This window comes from Anas platyrhynchos, chromosome 5 (assembly GCF_047663525.1).
Source record: "Anas platyrhynchos isolate ZD024472 breed Pekin duck chromosome 5, IASCAAS_PekinDuck_T2T, whole genome shotgun sequence".
NCBI classification, from domain to species: domain Eukaryota; kingdom Metazoa; phylum Chordata; class Aves; order Anseriformes; family Anatidae; genus Anas; species Anas platyrhynchos.
Genome location: NC_092591.1, coordinates 6,385,934 through 6,397,967, shown reverse-complemented (window position 1 = coordinate 6,397,967; position 12,034 = coordinate 6,385,934). Strand labels below are relative to the sequence as shown.

At 44.2% G+C, this 12,034-nt stretch overlaps 1 protein-coding gene and 1 long non-coding RNA gene across 3 annotated transcripts in view; both read right to left on the bottom strand.

Moving 5' to 3' along the window:
- LOC140002566 (uncharacterized) overlaps positions 1-1,475 on the bottom strand; it is a 29,315-nt gene extending 27,840 nt beyond the window's left edge. Inside the window, exon 1 of the long non-coding RNA XR_011809423.1 lies at positions 191-1,475. This is a non-coding gene — a long non-coding RNA (uncharacterized lncRNA). The remainder of the gene's footprint in view (positions 1-190) is intronic.
- MNAT1 (MNAT1 component of CDK activating kinase) overlaps positions 1-12,034 on the bottom strand; it is a 120,560-nt gene that overhangs the window by 34,722 nt on the left and 73,804 nt on the right. For both annotated transcript variants that reach the window (XM_027459413.3, XM_072038174.1), the window contains exon 7: positions 1,482-1,603. In XM_027459413.3, the coding sequence (XP_027315214.1) occupies positions 1,482-1,603 (122 nt within the window). The remainder of the gene's footprint in view (positions 1-1,481; positions 1,604-12,034) is intronic.

Sequence of the window (12,034 nt, the reverse complement as noted above, 5' to 3'; positions counted from 1 at the left end):
GGGCTCAGAGAGGTAAAAGGAGGCACGTGAACCTCCAGGAACAGACTGAGTGCTGTTTGCAAACCCTGCTCCGAAGACGCTGGCACGCAGACAGGGCGATGGCACAGCGCTGTGTAAGGCTGCCTCCGAGGCAGAGCCACGGGTCAGACAAATGTCAGGGTTCCTGCCTGATCCTGGTGCCAGCACTCACCTTACGGGGCCACGTACAAAGGGACAGAGGCTGGGAACTCTCCTGGTACAAGCCATCTTCCTCCCCTCAAGCTGTTTCACTTGCGATAAGGCTGAGAGGGCCCCAAGGCTCCCATCGCCCCGGAGGTCCCTCACAGCTGTGCTCCATCCAAACAGGTGGTGAAGGCTGAATCTGGCTCTGCCCAAGTTTAAACTGCTAATTAATATTTGGTCTCAGAAGCCTGATATCAGATAATAAAAATTACAGGCACCAGGAGGACAAAGAAACAATAAAAATGGAGACAATCTCAATTCCAGACAGCCTTCAATTTTCTAAAGCACCATTAGGTTGCTTGTTTGTTTTAAGAAGTCCATCTACCTCTAGCATTTTCTGTGTGAGAGGCAGTTCTGCCTGTGCCACCAAACTAAACAGGATTCCTGTTTGGATTTCAGTGGTCTCTGAATCTGCATCCTCCAAGTGTCTCAACTTTCTTCAGTACTTTCTGGCTTCAGTTTTCCCCACAGGGGCAAAGATACACATTTATTATTATTTTTAAACTCTTTCTTGCCTTGCCAATCTGCGTGTTCACTCTGCCCCATCATTTTCCAGCCGCTGTAGGTGCTTGTGACCTTGGAAGCCCAACCACAACCAGTTTAGGGACACTCCCTATCCCAGCGGCTGGGCATTTTCAGGTGGCTTTTCAGCTGTGAACACCCTCCAGCAAGCAGACGTGTCACTTTTGGCCTTCCCAGCCTCCATTTTTCAGGCACGGCAGGCTCCCTTCCAAACACGGCTGCGCACTGTGATGCCACCAAGCTGCTGGACCAGCCCTGCATTATGCTTTTTGACAACGTTAAGCTCTGTGCTTCATTTCTCACAAACGCAGTTTGACCGTCGACAGCAGTCGACAAGTAAATCTACCCTTTTCCGTGGCAAAAGGCCCAACTTTAATATTTTTACTGGCTTACAGCTGGGTAAATTAGGCCCCAGATTTTTATTTATTTATTTTTTAATACCGTGCAACTGAAAATGAACAGCTACTTCACTGCGACTGCCAAGGACAACCTTAAAAACACTAATGCAATCCAGTCCAGCTCTCAATAGATCTATAAAGGCTTGAGGACCAAAAATTTTAGCTTATCCACCCAAACAAAATGTTGGTTGGTTGGGCAGGAAGTCTAATATTTCATTAAGATCCTTTAAAACAAAACACACACAAAAAAAAAAAACCTACATCCTGGCAAAGTGAAGATGGTAACAGTCCCAGCTACAGCCCTGTGAAATGGGAATTAAAACTTGCAGCATTACTTACCCCAGCCTTCCCAGCATTTCCAGCTCTGGAACTTGTGGTCCATATGTCTCCACTTGCAGAGGCTGATACTCGTACAAAGCTTCCTCTAGCTTTTGGATGGGAGCTAACGAAATATGCTGACCCTGTTAAAGGAAAGAAAATATATGGTAAAAATTGCTACAGAGCAGGTCCAGGTTTTGTTTAGACTTCTTTTTTAGATGCACTGCAAGAACAAGTGTACACCATTAAGCTGGTCTGGACAAAGACCATTCCCATTAAGGACATGCTGTCTACTACACCACTCAATTCTTCACGATTTAAACTTTTTACTGTGATCTACAGTTTAGAATTAATGTTTCATTAGCTGTAACTATTTGGACATGGTAGGAAAAAAAAAATGAAAGTTTTACTGAAGGCAAGCTTAGTGTTAGAGAAAGCAGCTGCTTCCAGTGCCACTAGTAAAATTATTATTAGGTAAAAATTTCATTTATCAGAAGTAATATCAAACAAATGTCTCTGAGCAAGGCTATTAGATTCTGTAATCAATGATTTCCTGAAAGCCCTAATTAGAAAGAGAAGCCACTTTCATTTCTCTCTGCAGGCTTTGTAAACTCCCATATATAATGGCCCTCAAGATACGACTTTTACAGTGCAATACAATTAATTCATTCAGCAAATTCCCATTTGTTTCATAACTAAAAATACAGAAACACACAAACATAAGATTTTAATTCCAGATGGTACTTTTGCAAGCCCTTCAGACCACTGAGAAACAGCGAGGCTTTTTTCCCCCCCCTCTCCAAGTCCCTATCACTCCGAGCTCTCACAAAACAGGAGACTTGTGGCTGGAAAGGAGGGGTCAGGAGGATATGAGATAGAGCCAAAGTTAACAGATGTTGCTGCATGACATTCTACACTGATTTGTTGATCTTTCACACAGTTTCAATTTTCTACTGTGTTCTATGGTGCTCACAAAAATTAGCAGCAGCAGCAAAAAAGACAGACCACGATGATCTCCCCCAAAACAGCCTGGCTTCCCCTCCAGCAACTGACCTTCACATCTGCGACACGCGGGAATTTGGGAAAGTAGCAGGATTGTTTGCATAGACATTTTGTCTGCAGCGGGAGATCGGAAGCTTTCCATGGTGTAATGCTCCCACTGGTGAGCACTTGCTCAGCTTCAGGTCCCAGGGGCCACTCGAAGTCTTTATCTACTCCCTCAACTGGGAGCTGAAGGCTCCTAGTGTGGGACACTGCATTAAAATTAACTAAATGGGGGGAGAAATAGTCAGCAGAAAGGGAAAGCTGCTAATTGAATTTCTGGGTGAGGACAATGACCTTCCTGAAGCAGTAGCGTGGCTATTTTTGTTTAGAGAGTTGCAGAAAGTGGGTAAGAAAATTGAAGATGCAAGTCCTTGAGAAGTGCTATCATGGGGCTAGGCTGAAATAGAAGCAGCTCAAGTCCTCCATTGAAAAGGCTTTGTGTTTATGATGAGAAGAGAGTCGTGGCCTTTTTCTGTGCTACTGACAAGCCCAGAGGGGCTGCTGCTAGCGGTAGCTCCAGTGACTGTGCCTCAAAAGCAAAACGCGGTGGAGAAAGTTCCCAAGTCAGCCGTGAGTCACTCCGACTTCCAAAGCTACAGCACGCTGCTGTTTCTATGCCCCAAGCTGTTGCTGCAACATTAAAACCAGGCGACCACACTTTTTAAAAGTAGGGAAAGAAAGGATAAAAATTCAGCATTGATACTGCTTGGTGATATTCTAAAGGTCTCTTTCTATTGCTAGACATTGTAGCTTTACAATCTATTCATGCTCACGGAAATATTAAATTTTGTAGCTACCCTGATGTGGGCACGTAACACCCAATGTTAAGAGATGAATGCTTGAATAAAACTTTTAGATTTACTTAAATAAGATTTAAAGCTTTGACCAACTTCGCATCTCTGACCGAACCGAAGGGAAAAGATGCCTCATCATTTTATATGCGAACACCCTCATCTGGTGAGTGAAAAGCCTCAGTCTTTCCAAATCCAGAGGAATTTTGTTCCAGCCATAGAAAAGAAAATTCAGTTTCAGGCAAAGATCAAAACCATGATAAATATTTTTGGAAATTACTTGTGTGTGGAAAAAGGGAGCAGCTCAGATTGCAGGAGCCACATCTCTGGAGGGCATCACCAGAACAGCTGCTCGCTGTTAGCAGAGTTGCCATTGATGCATTCCTCACACTTTTTTAACGAGAGCAACTTCTGCTGACATTGGCCAAGGGACGCAGGAGGGCTCCCGACAAACGCACGGGGCTCATCGCCAGCCTCTTGCCCCACCACCGCCTCTGTTGCTGCAGATGCCCGGCTCCATCTGGGGACTCCTGGTAGGAGAGGATGAAAATATTTCATTTGTCTTCCTCTGGGGCATTCCCAAGGTGCCAGAGGCCAGAAGGGATCGTGATGGTTATTTACTTTCATGATGCCCAACTGGTAAATGCATGTGAGCTGCGTTTGGACGCTGGGAGGCTGGCTGGTCAGCGTGCCAACCGCACGGCAGGCACTGGGGTGTGCCTTACAGGGAAAATTTAACATTTACCACTCAGTGAGGATGCCCCAGGACTGTCAGCTCAGGCAAATTACCTTCTTTTGAAAGAAATCCAATCCAGACTCAGAGATTTCAGACCATAAATGTCCAGGCACATCCCCTGGGTTGGTTATTCCAACAGGCAATGATTTTTGCCATTAAACACTGGCAGCTCCTTTCGGGCTTATGGAGCTCAGTCTCAAGCAGGGTCTCTCTCCTTTGGCTCTGTTACACCCTGGACCAGGGTACAAGCATTAGGATCCTCTACACGCCTCTGCACGGCAAAACCACGGCGGTGCTTTGGGCCCAGCAGCAGATCCACACCTCAAGGAGGCCGTGCAGCTGGGACACAGCTCATTTGTTTTCTTTTCCCCAAATCACAGCCTCAGCTGATGGGCTTTGGCAAGGCGGATTAGATTCCACTTAGCAACGGGGGGAAAAAAAACACAACTCGCTGCTGCTCCTGCCCTATAGCTGTCTGGCCCATAGGTGAAGGCTTTTTCCTACGAGCTGGCCTTTAGTCTTCATTGAGCTGGGAGAGGGCTAGGTGGAAGCAGAGGAATTACACCATACGCTGCCAGATGAATGGGGCTGCATCTTGGTCAAACCCCGGGAGCACAGCAGCTCTGTCGATGCTCTGGGTAGGAGCTGGCCCTATGGACGCTGCCGACCCCATGCCGTGCAATTTCGGGCTCCTGGGCAGGCTGGGTTCCTACTCCTTCAGCCCCGTGCAGGTTACGTGGAGGTCTCAGCGCCGAGTGCTGTACAGACCCGTGCAAAATGCTGGCATGGAAACCACCAAAAGCTCACTGATGGAAAAATGCTGCCGTTCCCCTCTGCGCTGCCGTTTGGCTGAGGTGCTTTTCCAGCAAACCTTGGTGAAGCTAAAAGGTTCAGCCTGAGCGATTTGTCCGGTTAAAAGCCATCTGACCAGCAGCATCTCCCTTCTGTGTCTGTGCTGTGGTCCCCAGCCACTTCAGAAGCGGCTGCTATACAGGGGAAGCTGTTGTGTAATTCGGAGACATCACATGAGACAATAACTATTACTTCGGCCTTACACAGCACTTTTCCACATCCAAAAAACATTTCACATCTATGAGGTAAGACTTATAAATTTTCTGTATTCCACCTAGACAGCCGGCCTTATCTCTTAGCCAGCCCTACCTCCTTCCAGCATTAGGAGCCATTTATTAGCACACTCAAACCGAGATGAAGGCGGCGGGTCCAAGCTCCTGCTTTTGCATTACTTTCTCCTGACAACCCAAAGATCTGACGCTGTGGTCACGGGTAAGTATTTCTAATTCCCCTCGGATGCTGTAATGTTTGTGTAAAAGAAACTGACAGCATCCAAATGGAGACAGAAAAGGTTTCCAAGAACACAGACAACAGATTTTCCTGCCCCTTCTCCCTCCCACTCCCTGTCTTCATGGCATACAAGTGTTTTCTCTGGGATTATTTTAGGCACTGTAGCTGCCTATTGCATTTGGGAATGTATGGAACCACAAAAAAAAAACACTGCTAATTAGAATGAAGGCATTTGCTTACCCGTAGAACTTTGTTTATTTAAAAGACTGCAGAGCAGTGGATTTGCGAGCAACTGATTTTCCATTCATGTACTGCATGGTTTTAGATTAAAGGAGTACAGGATTAAACTGGGGGGAGAGGAGGATAATGTCTTTGCATTACAAATAAAAGGGATGGAATAAAACGGACTGATTTACTTCTTGAGATGCATCATTTGAGCTATCTCTCAGTGTAAATAGTAAGAAGCAGCCAATTTTTGTTTCAGACTGTGATGCAACATGGCATTAACTAAAAAAAAAAAAAAAAAAAAAAAAAAGGGATTATATGCACAGATGTGAAGAGCTGCCCTTGCAGTGACACTGAGCTTATTTTAAACAAAAAAGCAGTAAAATCCAATCAGGTCCTTTTAGGAAACATCTGAGCCACTTCAGGCTATTGGAGCACCAGAGCTGGTGTATCAGTGCACCTCTCACACAGAGGCTTGGCGAATGCCAGGTGTACCAGTGCTGGCTCACTAGCAGGAGGAGGTTATTTTAGCACAGAGTGCAGAAATCCCAGCTCGAGGTGAAGCTTTGAGGCTTCCTCCCATCCTTTCGTCTCTCACTTTCCCTGCCTCCAAGACTACACTGCCTTCCTTCACCCCCGTCCCTCTGCAGCAAGAAGAAAAACAACCAGCAGCCTTCTCAGAAATCTCCAGTGCCAAGGAGGAGGGGAAAGGAGAATGACACCACCAAAAATGCACTAGTAGGGGAAAGAGGAGGAACAGCTATGCCACAAAAACATCCCCAGGCAAGAGACAGAAGCCAGAGATTGGGGTCATTAAAACATGCCCAGACAATGCCTGTTTCTGTGCTGGAGGTGGCTGGACCAGACGATGTAGCTGAACTTTTTGCTTTTTTCATTTCTCTGCGCTCAGGAACTTACCCAGGTCTGCTATCACCACACCAAGAGATCACACCGCATGCTGGATAACAGAAATAGCATTTACGTGCTACGTCTCCCGAAGCCAGTTTGCAGCAGTGCTGTCTCTGGGGGTAATTCCTTTCACCTTCAGGTCACGCTCCCTGCACAGCCAGAAAAGAAGAAACTGCGCCCAGCACAGTGCCAGGACACAGCTCTGCTAAAACACATCCCAAATGTCAGCTCTATTGCTGCGGGGAGGGTAGCAAAGGCCCTTCCTCATACACTGTCACTTGGGTTTGCAGTTACCTAGTGCTTACCAGTGGATGTTAGAACAATACTACAGATACCTTGTATTTTCTACTGTAATCTCTCTTAGAAAACCATCTTACTTTTAAGTTCACAACAGAATTCAGGTGTTGGAAAGATGTCTTCGTGATAACAGAATTTCTTAGAGAACAATCTTGATGCAAATACCCCAAGCACTCGGAGCCAAAAGCTGTTTTCTCAGTTCCCACCCTCCCCACTCACTATTGACAAACCCGTGTCAGCGGTGCTAATATGGCTATCTGACTCTGATTAACTACTTTGTTTGACTACAGTAATACTCAGGAAAAGGAGAATGAAACTGATAGATTTGGAGGGCTCGGTTAATATTATTTTAACCTTTACCCTCCCTGTCTTCCACAGCTTTTTTAAATAAACAAGAAAAATGTCAAACTAAAATGCATAATTCCATTCCCTAGCCTAAAATTCCTGTGCCACTGAGTTTTTTTCCAAGCACTTAAATATCTGAAACCAACTGCTCTTACTTCTGCTTTCGAAAACCAACAACAAATCTAATTTCTTTACACAATTTCTAAAAGTACTACGGGGATATCCCAGTAACTAAGCAGAAAAAGAACAAACGATCTGACGCAGAAACCATCAGGATCAATTTCAGTCTGCCTATCGATCTCAATGACAGAATCCGACCACATGTGGCAGGGCGAAGATAAAAGATTCACACCCCACTTCTCCTGGGGGTAGATGATTTCAGATGCTTCTTACCACCCTCACTAGGTTTAGGGTTTTTCCCCCCACAGTAAATTAAATTTTCAAAGCCAAAATGGATTTAAAAAAATGTGTTTTCTTTACGAATGGCAGAAATATAGCAAGAGATCAACAGCACCAAAGAAGTTGTTAACAAAGACGGTCACATATGTGGTTTGTTACATGAAAACCTGTATCTGGGAAATTAACCACATCTAGGCACGTGCTCAGCAATACTTGCCTCCAAAATTTTCCTTTTACAACTCTCTGACATAAATAATTACCTGACCAGACTTATCTTTAAGCTCCTGCCAAAAAGCCGCATTTCTCTAATCTCTCAGCAGAAAGCCTACGTCCATCACGCACGCTGAAAGAGAATTCAGCTGGTTCGGTGCCAGTAGCAGGATTTAGTGACTGCTCTTTACAGAAAAGTCTTTTGCCCTTTCTTCACATCAGTGGATGACACTGCCTGTTTGCCCCTGTCGTCTCCCAGCGAGCTGTCGAAGCGCGGTTATGATTCAGGGCATAGTCTGGATGTTTGCAGGGCCGAGTCACACGCTCGTTTTCAGCAGAGACTCCAGAGCTCTGCCAAGCTTTCCTCAAAATCTCCAGCACCGTTCAAAGGACGGCACCGTACACAAGACAGCACCATTTCTGAAAACAGAGAATTAAAACACAGCGGCATTTTCACACAAGTAATGAGCCCACATGCCATCCCCTGGTTTTCAGGGCTCATTTCACAATCTTGCTCCCAACTCGGCCTCAGCTCCTGCACACTTACTCCGTGGTTTGCAGTGCAGTGTGCTGCAAGCAGAAGCTCAGCCTCCTCTGAGCCTTCTGTCGTGTCCCTCAGAGCCCTGCCTTGCACGATTCCTCTGCCTTGCACCACTCCTTGTGATTCCTCTGCCTTGCACCATTCCTCGTTGGCTCTCCCAGCTGGACCAAAGAGCCATGCCCAAACCAGCTGCTGTGGAGGACACAGGTACCTGGCAGTAGTGAATACAAACCTCTCCATCAGCTCACCTCTTCTTTTTCCTACAGTGGCTTCAGGGCTCAACATGGCCCTTCTCAAGGTACACCTGCATCTTCTTTCTATTTTTCGTCGAGCGGCTTCACTAAGGGTGACTCAGAGTCCACGTTCAGCTCAGTTTGCTGTGCTGTTTCCCAGCGTGCTCTGTCAGTATTACAGCATTAGGCAGAATTAAGGAAACTTTTGTTGCATTTCTACTATCAGACTTCTGGAGCCTTGATCATTTTGATTTGGCTCTCAACAAAGCATAAGCTCTGCAGCAGCCAGTCTAATTACAGGATTATAGGCCTTAATATAATACGGTTTTAAATGCCCACATTAGGGGCCTAATTTTTCAAGGGATGTGAAACAGAAATCAATTTGACAAATGCCACTTTGTGTATCACAACAAATAACATTTAGAGAGTGACAGGCATCCCAGCAGAGATCAGAGCACAGCAATAGCCGTGCATCGCTCACCAACCAGCAGCAATCGTTTGAGTCTTCATACAGCTGAACCTGCTGGGGCTCCTGTCGTGGTGCAGGAAAGCCGGGTGTTATGCTGATACGACTCCTCGATTATGCAAGAAAATAATTTAGGAATTCCTGGAGAACAATGGAACTTGCAAAACCTCACTGCTTTATTGGTGAACCCGGCAGGAGCTGACAAACAATGATGCATCGTTGTACCCACTGCCTGCTCTTCCCTAGGATTCCCTAAAGCAGCTCCCCCCAACCCAAATATCCACAGCTAGACAATATCATTCTTAAGGAATGTAGAGTCTGATGGATGATTTAAAAAAGAAAGACTGCTTAAACTAACAAAACCGAACAGCAAGCTGACCTCAGTCTACAGAGGATGAGAAATTCCGTGTGTGAAAATCAGAGACATATTCCCTATTTCACTGAGCATACAGCCTAGACCCAGATAAATGTTGATAAAGATGCAGAACACCCCAACCAGAATGGCTTGTCTGACTGATAAAGAAATAAAGTGAGATTCCTTGAATAGCTAGATTTTAAGGAGGGACTGCTAAAACGTGATAAAACTCTGGCAGTAGGAAGCATGGAAGTTTTTAAAGCCATGGGGACAAAATAAAGGAATAAAATATGAAACGGACAACACAGGCAGATGAAAAGAAAAATGTGAAAAGCATAGGAAAAACAGAAGGAGAGAAAGTCAGAATGAATTATCAGGAATAGGCAAAGAGATAAAAAAAGGAGGCATTTAGAATAACTCCAGTCCAGAAAAACGAAGAGAGCATCACCAGGCATTTGTAGTACATGAGACTTCTTGCACAGTATTTGTGGACTGTTTACTATAAATTTTAAATGCAACCTGAAACCTGTTAGCAACATATTTAGAAATTATCGCTTCTAGAATAAAGTGGAAAGTAGTTTATTTCTAGCCTTTTTTCGCATTTGCATGCAGGGAGAACAAGTAAATGTGAGCTGATTATCGTGGTGACAGGAAGAGACACTGCAAATCCAACACAGCTCGTGCACTGCTTTGAAAATACACGTTAATTTTGTCAAACTAAATGAAACACTCCCTGGGGTAGAAGCAACTGTGTTTTTCACAGATCCTCACAAAACATGCTTTTTGCCCTTCCAGAGAGGTTCAGCTTTTTCCTTCCATGCAGGTTTTATCTCTATTTTAACTGCCTACAAGAAAATGATGCTCACACCTGAATTACAGACACATGACAGCTTTCCAAGTGGTGCACCCTTCCAACAGCACCTGAATTTTAGCAGTACAGGACAGGATATCTGGAAATTCAGAGGATCGAATTCTGTTTGCAGATCCCCGGGGCGCTGCAGAAAGACCCCTCCACGCACCCAAGCCCTGCCACAGCCCCACCACATCGCTGCGGTTGTGGGGGCTGCGGCTGTGTCGCCCCTTGAAGCACAATAACCAGAAACATCTAAAGCATCCATAGCACAAGCAAAAAAGGAATGGTTCCTGCTGGGAAAAATCTACAATCTCACTTCAGAGAAAAATAGAAGCTGGCAGCAAATCTGCAATATAATCGCACATTTTTTTCCACTTAGTCCCAGAAAAAATCCTATTTATCTGTTTAGAATATAAGGAGATGCTTCATCTGTTTTACCTCATTCACTGGCTCCTTCATGAGCCCTTTTGCTAAAACACTTGTATTCGAGTACAAAAAAAAAAAAGGCAAGTGTCGCCACACATTCTGAAAGAGGAGACTGCTGTGAAAGCAACTGCAGCACAAACGTCAGGTTTCGAGCAAGTTACAGAGAGGCTGCATGAGTATTTCTTGCTACAGGCTTGTAACACAGACAGCTCTGCCTTAAAAACAACACTTCCATTGTAGAAAGGGAGATAAGCTCGGACAAATACTGGATGAACCCACATCAGCAGAATGCCCTGAAATGTAGTGATATATACCATGCAGAAGGAAATGGCCCAAAAGCACTGTAGTTTTTGCTGCAGTCGTATGCTGTAGTTACTTCTTACTTCTCAGTGAAAAAACACAAAAGGGCTGTAATCCAAGAAAAAGGAAGCCCCAAGAACAGGCATTAAAAGAATTTGTTAATCAAAGGACTAAACATATAGGAAAGTTTTCATTTCTTTGACTTTCATATGTCATTTCCATACAGGAAAATAAATATGAAGCTCTCCACAGATGATGCAAATGCCTTACCCTGGCTCAGGACAGCTGCTGTTCTGAGAAACAAACCAAACCGAGCTGATCATTTGAATTCCCTTAAAACTCAAAATATTAGGCCAAATAAAGCAAAGTAGAGCTTACAGTACGGTTTAGCAAGACATGCCTAACATCTTTGTGCACTTAAAATTTTTAATTTAATTGACTTTACCCGTTAAGCATACAGAAGAGAAAAAAATACAAACTTATTTTCTCCTAAACCCTGAATTATCAAGTCCAAATCCCTATACAAGAAGTAATAAAAATAGTTTGGTTTCTGGTAGCAATAACAAAAATGAGGGCAAGATTAATTCTTACACTTTTATGGCAAACAATCTAAAGCAGATGTTTGAGAATAAAAGCGAGATGTCAAAGTAGTTAATACGAGTTTTTCAAAACCAAACACAACAAGACAACTTGCAGCTTTATGTGCTTACATAAAACTCTAAATCATCTCAGTCAGCTTCCACCGTTAGCCCTTCTCTATTCTCTGGAGCTTCACAATACCCAAAAAATGCTATATTCAAGTCTAAATCACTGCAGATCTACACCTTCCTAAGGTACAAGGCTGCAACTGAGCTTTGCTGATTAGAGATCAACTGCTGAATCAGGGCCTCCGTGAGCAGGAATACACTTCCATCGTTTGAATCGTCACAATATCCAGAATAACGTTCCTAAAGTTTAAGAACAGATTTTAAATAGATCTTTCAAAGTCCAGCTCATATTTACACTTCCTCTAGAATACTCAGTTTTAAGACAGAGATCAAACTTCACATTGTAAGGTCAAAAATCAACATAAGCATTCCTTAGAATCAGACTTCAAATATCTATTTGAAGTTATCCACACTTTGTTTGCGAGTTCAAAGAAT